We start from the raw sequence: 21,466 nt of genomic DNA, 5'->3' as shown, positions 1-21,466 counted from the left end.
AGGTCAGGCTAAAGGCTGGGGTCCTGATGTGTTTTCTAGCTAAAAAGTGTCAGTTATATGTCACCTGCAGGCACCTGTTTGCCAAAAAATGCACTCATTATTTTGCTATTTTATTTCTTTAAAGGTCATCAGCATGCAGGAAACAGTCTAAAATCTATAAAACTTTTTTCTTTTCTTTTTTTTTTTTTTTTTTTGCAGAGGTTTTGAAATCCTTATAGCTTTTTAGCTACCTAGCAAGCTATGTAACGATTTATTTTTGTTTTAAGCTAGCAAGTAAGCAATGTAACTTCTTGGTTAACTTTCTAGCTAGCTAGCGAACACTTCTGAACTTTTTAAAAACTTTTTTTCAGTTTTTATCTAGCTAGTAAACAGTGTAACAGTTTGTTAACATTTTTTTTATTTTATTTTTTTTTTTTTAACTCCGATTAGAACTAATTTTAGATTTAATTCATCTTTGTTGGTGCAACCCAGTCTAAGTGTATTTGAATCAGTTACACTAAATGTTTTTGTCCCGTAGATGTATATTTAGCTGGCATGTTTAATTGAGTGAATGAATGATAGAGCACTTTAAAATAAACTTGATTACTGGTATAAGTGCAATTAGATACTAAACACTGAATTATGACACTTGATTGTATGTACATTAATACACAAATAAAAATCTGAATACTGTAACAATGTAAAATACCATAACCCATCAAACGTGATCTTTTGTTTGTTTGTGACATTTATTTTAACTTCTTTACAATAAATGTAAAACAAATGTAACAAAATGCACCATAGATTTTTCACACTTAAATATCATCTCTGTTACTATTCCCTGAGTGACAATCAGAGGTCAAAGTTCAACCTCCTGTCATCTCTGTAACCCCTCAGCAGTTGGAAGAAGGCCCCTTATGTGCCACTTATTGTTTTACATATTATCTATACACAGGTGGTACGTCAACTTTGATGCGTAAAGCGCTCACGGGGTCTTGACAAAACACCGAGATGTATTCCAACACTTTAGAATTTAGCTTTTTCTCGCTCTCTTTGGCTCTGTGCCGCTCTTTGTCCCATCTATCCTTTTCGCCGTTCATTTGGGAGAACAGGTTGATCTGGATGGTGCGCAGCGTCGCTGCTAGGACGTAGAAAGCTCCCTGCATCATGTGGCAGAAGGCGGCGCCCACGCTGAGCGCCGCGCCCATCAGGTTGGGCACCGTCTCGCATACCACACACATGCCCTCCAGGAAGTGCAGCGTGCCTTTCCTGGCCAGGGGCTGGTTGTGGTGGTGGTAGCCGTAGGGAGAGGGGGTCTGCTGGGCATGGTTGATCAGGTATCTCGCGCAGTCGGCGAAGTGGGTGGCGGCTCGGCGCAGCGGGAGCAGGGCCAGGTACAGGTGGCAAGCAGCTTTGGTCAGAGCATGGAAGAGCAGCCGCAGCTCAAGCACGGCATTGCCTGGAGATAAGAGGGTAACGGGGTCAGCTGGAGTCTAATTTAACACTGTGGCTAATGTCAGCAACCATTACAAACAGCGTCTGCCACTGGATTAAAGTTTGTTCTACAGCCATGTGGGCGGCGGGTAGCCTGTCACCTGAGCTCGCACAGCGGGGGGCCTGGAGCGTCATTACGCGTGGCCCTCAGCACGGGACCCATCCTCTGACAAAATGACCAATATCACAAATCCTTCTTTACTATCTCTACAAGCAGTTCAACTTGTAATCAATCAACGGATTTTCACAGATTTTGGCATAAGGGAAGGACAGCTAAAGTTGGAGTTTACACAGTAGCCAGTACAGTTTATATCTCTAATATAAAAAAGAGCAAATATGTATATAAATCACAAATTGTTGAGGCTAAAATTCTATTATATTTCTATTTCAGTTTAACTTTTGTCAGGACTGTGCTTCTAAACAGACAGGTCTCAGAAATACCAGAGAACAAAATCATTTAAAATGTTTTTAGTTGTCTTCGTCACAGTAACATTGCTTTAATTGTTACAGTCATATATTAAATCAGACCTTCTTACTTAAAGATTTGCACTACAGAATATAAGAACTAAAGGCTTCAGTGGGTGGCATGGACTGCCAATCAAACTCAATTGTGCGTTAAAGGAAAATAATGTCATGATTTCCTGATGGAAGATGTTCATGTTCATTCATGTTTTTAGTTTTTTTTGCTCAATTTATTATTAATTCTTAGCCAAACTGCAAGGAACGATAAGTAATACATTATAGATAAATAGTTGGAGTTCTTTAACTCAATAAGGTGACATAAAATTCCTGAAAAGCTTCCAAATCCCCACTAAACATTTAACTTACCGTCTATGAAGCAGAAAATCCAGAGCAGGGCAATACTTGCTGCCAACGAAGTCCACCAATCCATGTAGTCTCACCGCTGTCCTGGACTCGCCACCGAAAAGAAAGAAAGCAGTGAAATTCACAAGTTATGATCTGGCCAAGCCCTGCCCCGCTGCCTTTACGCAGTTAATACCTAAACAGTAAGTAGTCTCGTTCTCCGCAGGTGTCGCCGGAGTGTTGCGGCCTCTGCGGAACACCTTGAAAGTGCATCTGAGGTGTCAACAGGCGCATTAGGACCAAGACACTGCAACTCTTTAACCTACTGCACCGCATAGTGTCTCATTGGCAGGGGACGCTGAGAAACTGACACCCGTTTGGCTCTGTAGAGACCAAATAGTTGCAGTCACAGAGTTATGCGATTATTTAAGACGTTTTAATAATGTTTGCTCACATGACACATGTTTCAATACATAAGATCCAAGATGTTTATTGTCAAACCGGTTATACAAAATCGTGTGGAAAAACTTTGGCTTGGATGCATCATCAATAAATAACAGTTAATTAGATAATAAGGACAGGATGTAATAATAATAATAATAATAATAATAATAATAATAATAATAATAATAATTATAAAGATAAATAGAGAATAAATATAAAATGTGCCTTTATAAGATAAAATATAATATACAATAATAAATAAATAAAATATGATGTATTAAGACTTACAAATATAGAACAAATAAGTATAAAAAAAAGTAGTAAAAAGGTTGTTATTAGCATTCTCCGTGCAGGCTGTCCAAATAGCCGACTACCGAGGATAGATAAACTCCATCTGCGACCAAGTTTGTCTTAGACACACGTGAGTGTCAGCCAAGGTGGGAGCCGTCACGTTGCCTAAAATAGATATGTCTATTGCAATTCTGACCATTTTAATGACGGAACAGATGTGAAATAAAAGGAAATTAATTTGGGTTATATGGGGGGACTGCTAAAGTCGAAATTTCAAGACGATTTTGCCTTTTTAAAAATGAAAAAACAAAACAAAAACAGGAAACAGATCATAAATATATATATATAAAATAAAATATATAATGTCCTATATCTCAAACTATTCTTCAGCGCAATGGGCTCTACTCCCATATCAAATAAGCAGCTGTATTTTATCATTCATTTAATTTATGCTTTTGGTATTATAATTATATATTATCAAAAATGAAATTATTTCTGTGTTTGTCTAAATATGTCATCAGTTGTCACACCTGTGCCGATAAATTTGGTGTAGTTTCGGTGTCATGTAACAGACTTGAGTGAACGTTGCGTGCGTCCTCAGAACGTCTTTGCTCGCTGGTGCGCCGGTGTCATGGCAACGGAAAGCCTTCAGACAGCAGGACACCTGCTGCAGGAGGAGGAGGAGGAGGAAGAGGAGGAGGAAGAGGAGGAGGAGGCCTCTCCCCCCATTCACTCTCTCCAAGTTACTGTTCTGTTGTAAACTGACGGTAGTGTGAGGGGAGACTTTTAAAATGTTACAACTTGTTTCTCACGTGACGAACTTCTGACCCCCAAAACTAAGGAAGTTTTGGTTTATTTTTGCCGCGTTTCCGCCGTTCTTCCAGTGAATTTCGACCAAAACGTCCACAAGTCATCAAAGGTAAGAAACCGCAACATTACCTTTGTTGACATAGCTGATAAACTGTAAATTAGAAACAATACACAGATAAGATTTCACTTGTGCAATGCTGCTCTAACGTAAAGTAATTATTGAGTGGTACAATATGCTAGTTATATATTAGAATAATCAGGTTTTTAGACCTTTTTCACGACAGCTAAATTGATATGTAGTAGCAGTAACATAAATACAAGTGTTAACAATGATAACCCTGACTCACTGGTTTGACCTGAATGTAATGGAGACTTAATTAGTTTAATTGGTAACACCTGTGTTCACTCAACTATTCCATGTCAAAATGGTTGCTGTTAGTTAGGCCACAAGCCTTGTAGAAAGTGATCACTGATGTCTCAAAACTATTTTTTTTTCTCATGATTTAGGGATGAGCCCCAAGAAGAAAAACACACCCAGTGGTGTGATCACCTTCCACACACCTTTTCCTGTCAGCCTGTTGAAATCTGAGGTAAAATAAAACACAAAAACAAAACGTACTTCTTCAGTCGGAAACACAAGTAGCTGAACATTATTCCAAAAATACACTAGAGATTGTGAGTAATCGTTTTTACATTAATATTTTGTGTAAATTTAATGTTTTTGTTTAAACAATAAATGGAGTTATGTTCAGTGTGAGGGTTATTATTGTGAAATAAATCTCTTCAGGGTAATTTGAGACCTGCACCACCATGTTGCTAATTACTTTAAAAAACATTAATTTTACACAAAGTATTAATTTTTAAATGATTTTTTTATTTAAAAAATATTTTATTACTCCTTCAGGGTCTATGATCAGAACTGCATCCATAGCAACCATCTGTTTCTTCATAGCAACGGTCTGCTATTTGCGAATAACAGACTTTAGAATGCTGTACTTGACCAATCAGAATTGAGTATTCAACAAAGCTGTGTAATAAGTTACATTAAGAAAAAGCTTTTAAATGAATTATATTAGGTATTTTAAGTAACATACTTTGTCAATACACCACCCTTTTTAAAGCTGGATGCCACTCAGCTATAATCATTAACTTTTGGCACTTAAAGAGCAAAAGGTGTTTAAGTGACTCCTCAGCAGCTCTTCAGTTGTTATTAAGGAGATTACCTTGACTTTACTGCCTTCACTGTAAAAGTTTAAATGTGGACATAGCTCTGTTCTTTTCCCTCTCTACACAGCAAGAGTGAAACTGTGAACTCTTGCCAACTAATAATTTATCACTTGTCTTTTAGTGTCAGGGAGGCTGCCTACACAGCTACAGTATGTGTACCCTGGCCAGCCCAGGCAGGGGGTGCAATACTTTCTCCCCCATCGACTCTGTACAGAGACATGTCTGAATGTACAATGCTGTAATCTCAGAGTCCTGGAAAGATGAATGGAAAGGTTTCAGGTTATTGACAGACAGATACGGTAGCCACCGTAATCCTCTCTTAATTCAGGACAATAGAAAAAAGGCCTGCTGCAGGATCAGATGACAATGAAGAAACCAGCAAAGACAAACACATCAAAAAGCACAGCAAACAGAGAAGCCACCATCTTTGTACTGATGTTAAAGTTGCTAAGTCCTGTGAAAAAAAAAATCCCCATAATGCACTGACATGGGCACACATGTTCCACCATATGCTTTTGTGTAACAACGAGACACAGTTCAGGTTTCAAGGCAGTGACGTGATCTGTCACTGCCTGTTGTGCTGAGCTCTGTTGTCTTCTGCTCACCTACATGATTGTGTCTGGTCTGTCTGTGAACTCCAGCTGGGATTTCCAGACGTTTACTGTCTAGATGGAGCTCTGCAAGTTCAAATCTGATTATATTTGCTGTTACAGAGACACAATATTGGATTTTTGCCTTTATCCCACATGCAAATATTTTCCAACCCATTTTGGCTAATTTCTGATGCCAATACCCACATATGTATGTATTTTTCCACCTTATTAGAGAGAACATCACTGTAGTAGAATGAATATATTATTATGCCCTACTCCCACTGTCAGATTCTTGGTATTAACATGGGAGGGGGATCTATTAAGTAATGCCAAAACGAGATATCTAGCCAGGAGGGCTCATCTGCCAGGTAGGGAGTCTGTCAAACTGTTCGGTGTCACTTGAACTATGCCGTTAGCTCAGGGTACTGGGGCCTCAACAAGGCTTGAAACAGAAACATCAAGTAGTGCAAAACAAACGGGTTAGAGTACTAGATCTAGATGATAGGAGTCATGTGTGCAGGACTTCTTTCAGCTCCAGTGGCTTCCTGTTGAGGACAGAGCACACCAGATACAACTTATTATGGTTGATGGTGATTATGGTAACTCCTGTAGTGGTGAGAACAGTTTGATGGAACTAAACTAAACTAAATCAAACCAAAATGATGGGGAAGACAGCTTCAGAGTAGGGCAATCACATTTGCGGTGTTGAAGGAATGAGATTTGGCTGCTCCTTGCATGACCAATGCTGAGCAATAAAATTTTGCTATCCATTTCAGACACTTAAAAATGTCCACACTGCAGACATACTCGCATAATTAAAGCATCATCTTATTGGTCCGTCATATAAGCCGACATGATATTTAATTTTAAAGCCTTTATAAGTCAGTATCGAATATATTTTCATGTATTTCTATTTGCTGTCATTTGCAGAGTGTTCTAGAAAGAGCAAACTGTATCTACAGCATATTGTGTTTATTTATGACATATTTGCAGAAGATAATAAGACATGACCATGGAATTGACCTTACTGCTGGTGTTTCAGGAATTCATGGCAGATGTGAAGGACGCCACAGAGAGCAGAAAGAGCCTGTCTCAGCCAAGCGTGAGGATGCCAAGCACTGGTAAATGTGTAAGAGCGGGGAGAAGGGCTGAGGCCTCACCCTCTGGGTCACAGCCGGGCACCAAACAGGACCGGCGCTCTCACACCTCCCTCAGACGGCTGCAGGTATTGCACTCAACCAAACTAACATCTACAGAAAAACATGAGGTGAATTTTCTTACCGCATGTGCTTCTATTTAGGCAAACATGGAGGCTGAAAATCAACAGGTGAAAGAAATAATCCAGCCTTTATTGGATACAGAGAATGGTTTTGTGAAGGTAAGATGCTGGGCATTGTGACAGTTAAAGATTTTTATTTGCAAAGCAACAGAGTGAACCTTGTGCCTGACTGGCAACTCCTGTGTTGATTTACTTTGGAAGCAAACCTGTCTCACCAGATTTCGAAATTTAAAAGCCACTGAATCCCTAGTACTATATTTAATAAAGTGAAAATGAGTTAAAGAATTGAATTAAGTGGCTTTAAATTTTAAAAAGTGAGGAGACAGATTTGCATCCATGTTGGTCTTAATTTAGGGGTTGGAGAAGTTTCTGAGCCAACGAGATGTGGCGGAGCTGAGGAGGAGAGAACTGCAGCACAAGCGCTGGACTGAGCACGTGTGGTTTCCCCTCCAGCGGAGGGTGGAGGAACATCTGTCCAGCTGTAGCCCTGTGGAGGCAAAGAGGCGCCAGAATTTATACAGTCACTACCTCCATCACTGCAACAACAAGGTGAGACTAGGTGTACAACAATACATCAGTCTGGATCAATGCATCGTTCAATGTTTAAACCAATGTCCAATATGATAAAGTTAAAATACCAATCTTGATCGTGTTTAAGATATACCTTTATTTTGTACTTTGTATGTCTGGAAGAGTTCAGTCACATCATAATTTAGTTGCTTTTTACAAATGTAACAAATGTAGCACAATATGTTAAATGGACATATATTGTCTGATATTGATCGAAGACCCCTGAATAACTCCCATGTCACTGCTACAAACAACTTTTATCTTGTTGTTTACTGTGCTGCTTTTAAGTTTACAGACAAACTAAAACAAGAGATGGGTAATTAATTATTTAACTTACACTAACTGCTGTAATGTCTTTAATCTTCAGGGATTTGTGTTTCTAGAGACCTGTGATCTAAGAGAATACAATCCGTTTCTTCTTAATATCAAAACGCCACACTACAAGGTGACTTTTTTTTAGTGACTGAAATATTTCACTGAATACATTACGAACAACAGCTCTGGGTATATTGAATTATTCCGAATGTGTCTGCTGTTAACAATATATTCATTACTCTATCCTCAGCTCAGTACAGCTGACTGCAAGGACCTATTGTACCTTCAGTTACATGAAAGACTGAAGGAGAAGAGAACAGCCCGTTCTTTTGAAACAGGTATCTGGGTATTTTCTTTTTTAATACCGTAAGACCTGTATGAATGCTTTGCTTTGAGTTTGAGCTGAGGGCATTTTCTCTTAAATTTCGAGGAATTAAAAGACACAATGTCACTTTTCCTCCTGTTACAAATTAAGTTGTATTCATCTGCAAAATAAAACGCACCCTCGCTCAATTCAGTGTACTCAGGGTTTTTGCTGCTCCAGCCATATTTGTTCTGGTATGGCCAGTAGTTTATGGTGGCTAATGTTAGCAAACTTTAAGTAAGTAACACTTTCTATGTTGTACATGTCTGTGATGCATTATGCGTACATACATATTCATAATATAATAGTAGTCGTAACACATTATAAAGCATTTTATAGTGATTTATGAGTTCAAGTATCACAGTACTTAATAATCACTGGCCACTCACTGACATTTTTTTGCAGTACTCTAACCCTACAACTAACCCATGACCCCAAAAGAAAAGATCACTAGCAGGGTTACATTTACAAAAGTACTGTCAATTGATTATATGTAATTTCTAAATGTATAGCCTTTTTTAATTTAACAACTGACCTTTCCTAAGTCTGGGCCCTTTTGGAACCTCGATCAGATTTTTCCTTTACTGTTTCTTGTACTTGGATATGCTATGTGCTAGGCTCATCTATGTTGAAAGTAAAATGAAATTTTGAAGATAATGCTGTGGGATCTGTAAAAGCAACTATACAGTCACATGTTAGCTAATGGTAGAAAAATGCTAGCTAACTATTGCTGTAGATTAGCTAGCTGGTTAGCTAGTGTTTTGCTAACATTAGCTAAGATGTGACTATATAGTTACTTTTACAGATCCCTCAGTAACATCTTTTAACCATCTTTAAAATTTGGTTTTACCCAGTAACTTATAATCACAGTATAATGCAATGTAATTACTGTTATAATGCCGTATAATGTCAATGATTATAGTTATAATGTAATACAACTATTAGAATTATATGCGATGATATTTACAAATCATTATAAAATGCTTTGTGTTATGATTGTTATAAAGCATTATTAATATTTATGGGTGCTTGTAACTAGAATTATGCAGTGATATAAGCAGAATTTTAACACATAAGTATGTTTATAATGCATTATAGATGGGGTCATAGAAGGTGTTACAGGTACTTTCCACCAAATTAATCTATTAAATGCTAAATAGCAATTTGGTGTGCATAATTATGCCATTACTGCCACTTGTAACTTCAGCTTCACTCAACCCAAATCAATGTTTTCCACAGATCTGTGATGTTTTTTTTTTTTTTTAAATCACTGTTCAAATTATAAACCAATTTCCTCTCTGTCCTAGGATGTAAATACAAACTACCTCAGAGTAATTGTCTTCTTAGTGAGTCTGTGGCTTCTCAGGCAAACACACTCCTACAGGCTTCATCAAATTATCCAGTCTCTGCATCCGCAAAAACTACATCAAAGTATGAGACTGAAGGAAGGAAGTCCAGCAGGTACAAATATTAAGTATTATGAGACTTTAAGATTTATTTTTAAACCATATTTTCTGTAATGCTGCAGGCTCTGCAGTGACTGTATGATACGGCTGCAACACAACAAATTAAACTAAGTGTAATGGGAGAAGTAATGTCAAGCAAATGTGTCTCATGCAGGCTCGACACCATACCATACCACATCACTGCAACTGCCACGCCAGATGGAAGGTGCCATCAGACCAGCTGCTGGCTCTCCAGATGTGGAGGTTGGCAACAACCAGCAGGTTTACATCAGTCCTTTACATCCAAATAAAATCCACGTTTACCACAAATCTCCACCTCTGTTCGCTTCCAACTACCTCACAGTTTTCCCACTTCCTGTTTTACTATACTTAAAAAAGGTTATTGTGTAAAAGAATATGTTGACAAAGTACCCACAAAGAAAAATATTTATGCACATTTTATTCATGCCATTTTTCAGATTTTAATAGCATATTTAACATGAAGCCCCACAGTTACACCACAGGGCTACCATGACATTACATTGTACAGTAGTGTGCAACATTTGAAATGAACATCATAAAAAGTTAAAGTATGGCAGTGTGCAACTGATCAGGTCAATGTATGTAAATAAACAATTGAAGACACATTGGACAGGCTGTATTCCTTCATTAAAAGAGAGATATTATTGTGAACGAATTTGAAAAACTCAATCGTTTAACAAATGCTACTGGTTACATTTTAAGGAATGTTTGTATGACTGAATTTTCATGTGGTGAACAGAAAATAATTGGCAAATTTATTCACATTTTAGCTGGTTTCATCCTTCTTCCACAATCCACAACTACTTCTGAGGACATTTTATTACTTATCCTATATTTTTGGCAAGATTATCGTCCCCTTCATTTTTCTGTTTTTCATGGCAACACTTCTTGTGCTGCTACAACAAGGCACTTTTAGGTGTGTGTGTGGGGGGCTGTTAACTATGCATAACTATGCAAAATATCTTCTCTCCATCACTATAAAATGAAGTGGTGTGTGCCCGAGGCTGTGTTTGGCTGTGTCATTTGGTTGGCTCATAAAGCTGCAGGTCCAGTTTGACCCAAACTTCTCCAGTGGGGACCTCGTGCAGTAGTAGGCGACGGTTTGCAGCACCTTTGCTCTCCATCTCTTTCTTTATTGTTGCCACAGGAACTTCAGTCCGACCCAAGAAATCTGAAGAGGCACAAACACGTAATTTAATGTAAGTGCTAAAATTATTATTTTTTTATAACACAAAGAAACATGCTACTTCAAGGGAGTTTCAATCTTAGTAAAGCCTGGTTCATAATTATGGAAGAGTTTTAGGACCAGGCACAAAGAAAAAATGAGAGGGGAATTTTTAAACATTTTTTTATACAGTCAAAATATCGATAAGTTGAACTTCAAGTATTAATGACTTTATTCTTGAAATGTCAACATTTAGACTTTATTAACATGTTGACTTTACTATCAAAAAAGATAATTGCTCCTTTGAATTTTTTTTAATACCTGGGACCAATACTAAAAGTTCAACTTTATTCTTGGCATTTTGAAATTATTCTTGATATTTTATCCTCAAAATGCATTTTTTGTCATGTTTTGCCCAAATACTTTCCATACATGCTGGATTTTTCAGGCTGTACTTCTAGAGAACTGCATAACAGTATAATTGACAGATATCTTTCTACATGCATATATTACACACTGTAGATGACTATTTTATAGTTTAAAAATGAACATGTCAGTACTTTCTGGTGGACAAAATATATAATGGTGACATTGTTTCTAAATTGCCTCTAATGTTAACTATCTGCTACTATATGTCAGCTGATACATCTTTATCTTCTGCACTACAGCCCCTAACCTGACAGGCAGTGCTCGTCTCCAGGCTGCCAACACAATCAAAGTCATGAATCATGACACAAAGACTGAACACAGAGAAAAGAGAGAGCAGCATACACAGAACAAAATCTGTTTAAAACAAGTCAGAATCTGGCATGGGACCAGTGATTCCTTTCATTCTGTACAGGCAGGACAGATTGAACCAAAAGACTAATAATCCACTCTGTGTTGTGTGTGTGTGTGTGTGTGTCTTTTATCTACTGACCATCTGGTGAGAACTGGTCCTTCTCAAACACAGTGATACACAGGACGTCCTGGTAGAGATCTTTGATGAAGAACTGGCAGTTGAAGTTCCACTTTGGGTTCAGAGTGTCGCTGACCGGTCGGGAGGTATAGCACTGAGCCCCCATCGTCAGCTCACAGTACGGATTACTCTTACCTGGAGAGAGATTACGGATCATACATTAGTATATTTTTAAACAAATTTAACAATAAAGCTTAAATTGAGGCGGATAGACACAGGGTGACAGAATCTGACAGGCCTTACCGTTGGGTTTACAGGCTTTGAGCTCCTGGGCTTCAGTGACGGTAACCAGCAGTCGGCCGATACCGCTGCTCTTCAGAGAACGAGCTAAAACAAACACAATCACTTTAGATTACAGATTTTATCGGCTGATCTTCTGAATAATGTGTGGACGATATGCACACACAGGTGCTTATATTCAGACCACAATCTGTGCATGCTTGGTGTGTATTCAACTTTGTCCTGCAGATACAGCCTTACAGATTTTCCAGTAAGGTAAAGAACTGAATGAACATTATGAATTCTAATAATAATGGTACAATTACTTCCCCCAAGCAGGTTAAGTTTTCAGTGCTATTTTTTGTCTGAAAGAGAGTGTTGGTGGAAGAGTGTAGTATGGGCCAAGGAAGAACTCATTAAATTTTTGGAGACTCATAACGCAGGTACACTAATTATTTTTTGGCATTTGGCCTTGGTGAAATAAATTCCATACATCTTAAAATCCAGTAGATGGTAGTATAATAGTGACAAATCATGCAGTGACTTCATATGTGAATATATACATGAAACTAATAATACTCACACCCAAATGTGAATCCACTGCAATAAACTCCACCAGAGATATTAAAGAAAAATGCTTTAACTTCACGAGAACGAGCAATAATATTGACCGTGTAGGTGGTGCAAGGAGATTTGCATATCAGAGAAGAGTGGAGCGTTGGCCTTGGTCGGGGGTCTTCACTCTCCAAATGCCCCTCTAGTTATTAATATTTTTGCTGCAGGGTAGTGAGAGCAGGGGTGAGTCTTTTAATTTGTAAATAATTTATATTTCAGCCAACGCTTGCTAGATTAATGAAAAAAAAAAATCTAATAATTTGATATGGAGGTTTCAGGGCTTTTCTCACATCATAGTCAATCGGGTAATAACAGCAACATGAGGAGAAAAAATATGACAGAAAGCGTTGGAGACCACACTAATAATGCTGCAGAGTGTGATTAAATGTGTGTGCATGTCTACAGTTTGTTCATGTATCTCACTAACAGTTTCTCTTTGGTCAAACAGTTTGCTCACTGTAACTTGTAGAGATCGATTACTATGTGAGAACATTGTAAACTAGTCGTACACATGCTCTAAGAACAGTACAAGCACACACACACAGGCTCAGTGTGTTTACCTTGGTAAGCCTTCTCTCTCTTTTTCTTCTCCGTCTCTATGAAATGTTCGGACGCTGCTTTGATTTTCTGGACCCACGTTGTCCTGCCGACACAATAAGCATATAAATCATTTTACATGGAATGAATTGGTCATCGATGAAGCGTGTGAAGATGCACATATGCGTGGCGTACCGCTCATTCAAGGTCTCCGTTTTCAGTGTGTAGACGCGATCAATGTGCGAGACGTGGAAGAGTGGCTCGTCACTGGACGGGTCAGGAGGCATTTTCACCAAAACCTCATTTAGAAACAGTGGCTGGAGAGGAAAATGAACAAAGATAAAAGGTCTACAGAGATGGAAACAATGAAAAATACTGTTTATAGATTTCACCTATGCACTGCTTCATAAATAATCAAAGCAACACAAACAGCATTTGAACACAACAGAGGTATTTTAAGAGATGTCCTTCTTGCTTACTGTTTTGTACATCTTCAGCTGTATGCTGGTCTTGAGGCTGAAGAGCTTGTCTGGTCCTGAGGAGGAGAAGGGTTTGGCACTGTGTGTGAGGAGGAGGAAATCGTTGAAGAGGAAAGCCCACAGCTCCCTGCTGCTTTTGGTTTTGTAGAGTCGGCCGCTGTGGAGCAGCTTGCGAGGCCCGAGGCAATTAGTCAGCGAGTTGAAGACCAAGTGCTGAAAGACAGACGGGAAGAAAGTTAAGGCGTGACCGAGGAGAGAAATGTAGGAAAGGAAGGAGACCGTCAAGTACTGTAAGTGCTTCGGTGAAAAATGCTCCCTGGCTCTGCCACTGGGTGTGTGTGCATTTGTTTTCATAACAGATAACATAAATTCTGATGTAAGGGAGAAAAGATAAAGTACAGAGTTATTCTTGTAAAACAATCCAGGAGAATCTATCACAGTAGCATCCAACATAAAATGCACTGCAGTGGGAGTATATAACTGTACTTTACTACAATAATAACGTAACATTTACAGACCACACATACATCACTTCTGTAAAAGTACTAATACAACACTGAAAAAGTACTCTGTTCTAAGTTAAAGTCCTGCTTTGTTACTTAAGTAAAAGTGTGTAAGTATAACCAGGACATTGTACTCAAAGTATTGAAAGTTAAAGTACTCAGTGCAGAAAAATGGCCCCTGTGACTGTTATACTTTTGTATCATTAGATTATTGTTACTCACGCATTAAAAGCAGCATTTTTTGTTGTACTTGGTTGAGGTGGAGCTACTTTATAGCTATTTTTTTTTTACAGGATTGCAACCAGTGATCATCTTCCAATTCCAAATGATTATTTTCTCTGTTGTTTTGTTTGTCAAATTCTGTTGGCAAAGTAATTAGTTTATCATAAAGCCACCGTGAACAGATGAGAACAGCTTCCAGACATCAGTATATGTTAACCTCCTGCAATCAGTGGGGTTGTTCTTCCACTTTGATGGAGGCAAACTGAAAGGACACTCAAGCCCCAGTTCTTTATTTTTTCTGTGCAACGATGCAGATCATTGATCGGCAAAGACATAGCATAATTGTTCACCTGATTGGCCGTATGATTTGTGCTCCTAATAGCTCAAAAGCAATATGGTCTTCTTAATTTTTGTGTTTAAACCACCTGTCAAATTAGAGCAGTTTAGTTTTCACCTAAAAAGGGGCAGAAGCATGACGTAGGAGCAAAGTACCAGGATGGGTTGCTCTCATCTATACCGTGATTTAAAGTTTGCCTTCACCCAAAAATATACTTTGATCTGCGTCCTGTTTGAATGTATTTACCTCTATGGGTCCCTCACACTGGACATGACTCTGTATCCATTCCAGTCTGTCTGAGTTCTCCTTCTCTCGGACCCCCTCGTTGACCTGAGAGCAGAGCTCCTCTGCGCGCTCCAGAGCTTCTCTCAGCGGGCTGCGGTCTGCATGACCATCTGGGGTGTGCTCAAGGATCTGACCAACAGGACGAGGAAAGGACACATGGAATCACACAATGAGTATCAGAAGAATAAATCCTGTAAGTAAGCAAATATAGAAAATGTTCCACTTACATTCTTTATTAGCAGGGGGTAGCGTGTGATCCTCTGCATGGGCTTTAAGAGGAAGCTGGATAGCGGCATTCCTTTACAGCGGTAGTTAGTGGCTATCTTCTGCTCGGGAGGAAGCAGACAGTTTAATGTCACTGCATTTCACAAAACCGTGTCTGTTCTATCCCTTTGTTTTCCTCTACAACTCCTACCTTGAGGAAGTCTTTAAAGTCCGGCTGGTTGTGGGTTTTACTCTGCAGCAGGGCAGCAGCATTGAGCTGGCAGGAGCAGAAGCGTATGTAGGGCTGCATGTGAGCGAGCTCCGACGCCAACAGGTCTCCTATCAGCTGAACCGGCATGTTCTCGCCTCCTGTTTTTTTACGCACGCGCAGCGCCCTGGGATGATGATGCAAAACATGATTTTTGTTACAGCTTCATAAATATGTGCTCAGCCAGATGTGAAACTCACACATTTTTACATGCCCACTGCCTCTGTAGGCCAAATCTCAAGTGCCATAGCATGATGTCTTACAGTGGAATTTCCCATAAATCATCTGTGTGTAGTTCCTCCCTACAGCACAGTGGTTCTGCAATAAGGATCTTTTGTCGGGGTGGCAAACACCAATCTGATTATTCTGGGGGGTTGCGACTTGAAAAGGCAGAGAACTACTGCTTTAACAAATAGTAGCCAAAAATGACCGTTTCAGTGTTAGAAGAAGCACAACAGTTACAAAAACAGCCCTTAAAGGTGCTGTTGGGGTACCTACTTGAGTAGTTTGGTGTTGCACATAATGAGCTCCCTCCAGTTAACGAAGATCACTCCCATCTCAGCTTCAGTCAGGCGGCCTGACTCAGACATGGGCTTGTAGAAGACCTGAGTGACAAGTGGAAAGAAAAATAAAACACTATACAACAACATCAGTGGTTCAAAGTCAGTGCCCGGTTGCATAAAATCCCTTAGGCTAAGGTTTCCCTCAAATTTCCAGTTAAGAATGCCTTAGAAAAAAAATGAGTTGCATAAAATGAAAATAAACATCTTCTTAGGATGTTCCCTTTGAGCTCTAAGTGTTTGTCCTTAGTTAATTAAGTATTCCCTTAAGCATTGCTGGAAGGTCCTTAGCGACCAAAATTTTAAGGAACCCCCACAAGTCTCTTAAAAGTGAAAAGATTTGTGGAACATAAGACAGTGGCTGAATTTATGATGACTGAAGAGGAGGTGGTTGAAGCAGTAGAGGAGTTTAAATATTTAGGATTGCACTTGATTGCACTTTTACAGCCAACACACAACACATTTTCAAAAAAAAGATATGTATTAAGTATGTTAAGTAAGCAATTTTGTATCTTATCAGAAAATTGGATTTATGATGTAAGCGAGAACATTTTACTGTCTACAGAGGTCTTGTTGAAAGTGTTTTTTTTTTAATATGCTTTGTGACTTTTTGTGCCTTTATTCAGATAGAATAGTTGAAGTGAGGACAGGAAAGAGGAAGAGAGAGTCGGGGGATGACATGTAGCAAAGAGCCGCAGGCGGGTATAAAACCCACGGCTGCTGCAGACGAGTCACGGCCTCAGTTATAGGGTGACTAGATGAGAATGAGTGAAATTCAGGACATGGATTTGGGTGTGAGCTTGTTATGTCAGAAGTTTTAGAACAGAATAATTTAGAGCAACATTTGTTATTAACATAATGAAGATCAGTTACACATTCTGTGGAAGCACAGTGTCCTGGCACAGGTGACAGGTATGTTATGGTCATTTTAAACATCTTGTTAGCATCTGAGCAGTGTGGAGGTATTTTATGTTTTGAGGTTATTCGATTATTTTTCCATTCGAAAGCTAGTCATCATTCACTTCAATTATTTGTGAGATTCTGCAACCCTGTTTTGCTGTGAAACTTGAGCAGTGTTTTGTGAACTAAAAAAATAAACCTTCGGTTGGTATGAGGGTGAGTAGATAAGGACTGATTTTTTTATTTTGGGGTGAACTATCCCTTTAATAACTAAAAGCAGGAATTACAGCCTTCAGAACTTTTTCACAGATGTGTATGTTGTTCATAATATCCATTACTATAATCTAATTTTTGGGACAAACAGTTCACTTGGTGCACCCTTTGTACTGTGTATGGTGACCAGACGTCCTGAAAAATTCAGTACAGTCCCAAATTACAAGTAGTTGTCCCAGATCCTGTCCAAACACGGTGCTCCTTTAGTTCAAAGTGTTTTAACTTTTAATATGTGTTAATGGTATGGGCATCTGGAGGCTAAGAACAAAAACAGACTGTACAGAATCAAAAGCATAGCAAGTGTTACATGTAAATGAATATTTTTTAAGATTCTGGTGATTGTTTTGTGTGTATCTACCATGGGACTGCAGATGGAAAATAGCTAATAGCTGAATTTGGCATAAATCAAAATGCGGTGTCACCTTGTCCCTAAAATGATGAAATTCCAGGGCTGCTAGGAACATTAAAGAATAATGATGTGAATGAAGTGTAACCATGGTAACTTAAGTGCACATGTGCTGTATTATGACAGTGACTACTGTGAAAGCCTTGGTGTAAACACTCAGGCAAGGAGACAAACTAAGAGGCTTTATGCAACACTCCTAAATTGACCCCTCAGCTTAGGAAAATATTTTGCATAAGTGACAAACTTGATTTTGTGAAAAGGCCTGAAAGTTTGTACCTCTAGAACCAGCTCCAGGTCCTCCACGTATGTCTCCTCAGTCTGGATGAGCTCGTGGATGTAACCCTGTCTCTTCCTCTCCTGAGGGGTCATGGTGTCCAGCGTCATCAGGTCAGCACACCCTACAGCGCGCACACACACACACATGCAGACATGCAGACATGCAAACATGCAGGCGGGCATGCATGCATGCACAAACACACCAAACACAAGCATGTGCAACACGCACAAACACTTCAATCACAAGTAGAGTGTCTGAGAAAACACTACAACACATCAGCATGTTAAAATCTCCCTTTATTATAAGTTCTATGATATTTTATTTACATTTAATGCACAGACAAAAAAGTGAGGCACGTTGTAGTTGCAGTACATGAACATACCAGGCGATGCTAACGCTAAGAACACTGCTACCAAGGACACTGAAGTAAAGAAAAACAAAGCACCTTTCATGGTGGAGTGCTCACTCCGAATGATTGCATAGGTGTGAATGAGGAAAGTAGCTAATGCTTGTGTGACAGAGCAGTGGAAGACTCAGTTGGTAGTTCAAGTCTTTGAGGTACAAACTTGGCAGAAGTTGGACGTAAATGTCAGCAGTGTGGTGTCATTTTTTTCTGAATCTACTCTGCAACAGTTGGTATGCTAATATCTGCGTGTTTGTTTTGCTGGTGATATCACAGTTCAGTACAGGATGAGTGTCAACCTTTAAAGGGATCATTTGGACTTTTTTAAAATGGGGTCGTATGAGGTACTTATCCATGGTCAGTGTATAAGCTACAATAGATGGCGGTCCACAAACCCCCAGAGAGGAGAACCAGCACAGGTGTATGTCCCTACAATGCTGCAACTGTGATTTATCATTTGTGATGTTGAAACAACATTATGGCAAAATTACAGTTATGTTACCATTAGTTACGTCACTGCTACTTTGTTGAAACGTTGCAACGTAACAGGCGTTCTATGGTATTTCTGCAATGTCTGTTGAGCATCATTTGCATGATGTTTCCTGTACTTTGTATAACAACATTGCTGCGAACTTGCTAAAATGTCACAACATCTTCAAAAACATAGGAACAAAATACTGGCACATTTAAAAGGACATGCTGGCGACCACACTGGAATTTCACTTACTAGATGCTATAATAAAATCTTGCAAAAGTTATGTTGCAGCTAAATTCCTGCAGCAACTTTCTGCTAGGTAGCACTTTATAAAAGGTCCATCTAAAAAAATATCAATATTAGGTTAAGTGTGTGCTACATTTAGAATATTTTCACTCCTTAACTTTGCAGATAGACAGTCTTTTCCAACGGGAAATCACGTCCAAACCAACCAAACTCCAAACTCCAAAACACAGGGACTGCTGGCCTTCCCCTGCCTTGATTGGTTAATTTGTTTGTGTTACACAGAAACACAGAAGTCACACAATAATATAAAGTAACTAACTGACTGCGGCAGCGGTAGAACTGCAAAACCCACGCTCTGTGAAGTGAAATTACTGGTTTTGCAAATGCAGTTTGGTTGCTTTGGAGAGAGCGATATTTGGCTTATACAACACTCATTTCCTGTCAGAAAAGGCTGCCTGTCTGCAAGGTAAAGCAGTGAAAATATTCTAAATATAGCACACAATTGAAGGGATATTGGTATACTGATTAGTAAACAGAACTCCTCCTACACAGCCAGTATAAGGGATCAAGTGCTGATCAGTCACAGGAACATATCAAGTAAAAATATATGAATGAACCACCGCATACCTCATACAACTCCACTTAAAAATATACAAACTATCTCTTTAATCATTTGGAAGCATAAATGGAAGAGTGCATAAGAAGTTACTAATAAAATCACAATAAATTAGTTTTAGTACGAGCAATGCGCTAGCAAGCAGCAATCAAGGTTATTGGTGATTTAAGCAACAGTGAATCTTCACATTGGTCCATTTTAGCAAAGTTGAATGCTGTTAGTGCAAGAATGAGTGACCCTGTTAAGAAATTATTGATCATACTGATTCATAGCCTTAATTTAGAAAACTAAACGACTTCAGTTTAATTCCATTTACATATTATTTTCATCATACTGTATAACCCAACTGTTATGAACCGTATTTCTTTTTATCTTTAGCAAAACTACAGATTTCATGCCTTTGTATCAGCTTGTAAAACACGTCTAGCTGCCTCTGCCTCGCTCCCTTTGTTAATTAGTTAGTCAAAGAAACATCAAGGGGAACACAGGAGAGGAGAGAGAGAGCGAGGGGGATACGGGTGAGAAATAAATGCCTTATAGAAGAAGACAGAGGATAAAAAATTAAAGAGGAGCAGGTAAAAGAAGCAAAATAAATAAATCAAAAAGGCAACAAAAACAAGAGGAGCACAGAACACCACAGTTCCTAAACGAGTGAGGTGGAAAGCGCAGAGCCGGGCTGTTCTCGCTGGCGGCTGGGCTTCCTGATGCGACAGGGCAATTCGGATTGGCTCAGACAGAAGGGGTGAGGAAGAGGAGGAAGAGGAAGAGGAGGAGGAGGAGGAGGAGAAAGAGAAAGAGGAGGAGGAGAGAGGAAAGCCAGCATTACTGTCCTACAGAGGAAACAGAAAAAAAGAGATGACGTGGAGGAGCGGGAGGGGGGGAGGTGAGTGAGATGAAGGAGAGACGGAGAGACAGCAGACATTAATATAGTTTTAATATTAATGCTAGACTCATACATGCAGGTGCATTAATAATGTATTTCTGGAAATGTAAATGTTGTTACTAATCACATCAGCTGGAGCATGATGGTAATTTTTTCTTACATGTTCTTTCTCTGATGAAGTGCAGACCTTGTGTGTGTGAGTCAGAACATGTTCATTAGAATTAAAATTTCATCGTGTTTTGTGTCTGCAGCTTTAACGAGTTCATCCTAATTAAACGTCCGGCGCGTTCACTCTTGTTAACATAGATCCACTGCTGCGAGGAGAACATGCGGGCAATGAATACTAATTCCAAACACACACCTCCTGCTTAAAAATGGGCCCATTTATATCAGAACATACATGAGTAGAATCACACCCTCCCATAAACACCAGTGATTAATGGAGTACACACAGTCTTGCATCATCTCTATCCATCAATGAAGTGAGAATAACACTGAAATTTACAAAAAATATGACTGATCAGGGTGATAAAATGTGCCATTTTGTTCTCTGACCCAGTGATTTGTTGATGAGACAGTTTATACCAAAATCAAAAAAACCGTTTGGCCTGCAGTGCTATTCATCCATCTAGATTGTTTTGGTGCGAGCTGCTGAGTTTTGGAGATGCTGACGTCAGAGATGTCTGAATTATCTCCAACATAATGGAACTATCTGGCACTTGGCTTCTGGTAATTAAAGCAACAAAAAAATAAATCTGAAAAGCTCAACGGCAACGTCTTTCAGAAAAATCATGACCCAGTTACTCAAGATAATCCACAGACCTAGATGCGTTTCGTGCAGGAAGCATTTTCTTTCTACCGAGCCACACCTGCCATCACCACGCTAGCCGGCTCAGCGGTGCTTACACTCGCTCGGGGAGGGCATTAATGTTTAGATCTCACGTTGTCAGTATATAGATCCTTTATGACATTGCTCTT

The 21,466-nt window shown here is 39.1% G+C and overlaps 3 protein-coding genes across 6 annotated transcripts in view; 1 reads left to right on the top strand and 2 right to left on the bottom strand.

Annotated features, from left to right (window-relative positions):
- Positions 1-416: 416 nt before the first annotated feature.
- LOC146314340 (uncharacterized) lies at positions 417-2,519 on the bottom strand. Its single transcript, XM_084737644.1, has 2 exons — positions 2,302-2,519; positions 417-1,438 (listed from the first exon to the last, which is right to left on the bottom strand). Exons 1-2 carry the CDS (start codon positions 2,363-2,365, stop codon positions 921-923), a joined length of 582 nt encoding a protein of 193 aa, XP_084593770.1. The 5' UTR covers positions 2,366-2,519; the 3' UTR covers positions 417-920.
- A 1,275-nt stretch (positions 2,520-3,794) lies between these two features.
- fam228a (family with sequence similarity 228 member A) lies at positions 3,795-10,260 on the top strand. The gene is made up of 9 exons (XM_084736870.1): positions 3,795-3,931; positions 4,330-4,412; positions 6,685-6,867; positions 6,943-7,020; positions 7,276-7,470; positions 7,859-7,936; positions 8,057-8,144; positions 9,478-9,631; positions 9,791-10,260. The coding sequence occupies exons 2-9, from the start codon at positions 4,332-4,334 to the stop codon at positions 9,924-9,926; spliced, it is 993 nt and encodes a 330-aa protein (XP_084592996.1). The 5' UTR covers positions 3,795-3,931; positions 4,330-4,331; the 3' UTR covers positions 9,927-10,260.
- A 341-nt stretch (positions 10,261-10,601) lies between these two features.
- The window catches only part of itsn2a (intersectin 2a), a 57,953-nt gene continuing 47,088 nt past the window's right edge, over positions 10,602-21,466 (bottom strand). For 3 of the 4 annotated variants that reach the window (XM_084736865.1, XM_084736867.1, XM_084736866.1), the window contains 5 exons: positions 17,865-17,986; positions 15,948-16,054; positions 15,393-15,576; positions 15,205-15,303; positions 14,864-15,106 (listed from right to left, as the gene is read on the bottom strand). In XM_084736865.1, the coding sequence (XP_084592991.1) occupies positions 14,879-15,106; positions 15,205-15,303; positions 15,393-15,576; positions 15,948-16,054; positions 17,865-17,986 (740 nt within the window). In that variant the 3' untranslated portion in view covers positions 14,864-14,878. Of the gene's footprint in view, positions 10,829-11,741; positions 11,916-12,023; positions 12,108-13,174; positions 13,258-13,346; positions 13,469-13,630; positions 13,844-14,863; positions 15,107-15,204; positions 15,304-15,392; positions 15,577-15,947; positions 16,055-17,864; positions 17,987-21,466 lie in introns of those variants that run through there. The other variant, XM_084736868.1, reaches the window with a different exon arrangement.

This window comes from Lutjanus erythropterus, chromosome 15, assembly GCF_056507025.1.
Source record: "Lutjanus erythropterus isolate fLutEry1 chromosome 15, fLutEry1.hap2, whole genome shotgun sequence".
In the NCBI taxonomy this organism is placed as follows: domain Eukaryota; kingdom Metazoa; phylum Chordata; class Actinopteri; order Lutjaniformes; family Lutjanidae; genus Lutjanus; species Lutjanus erythropterus.
The sequence above is the reverse complement of the archived record's forward strand: the minus strand, read 5'-3'. Positions and strand labels throughout refer to the sequence as shown.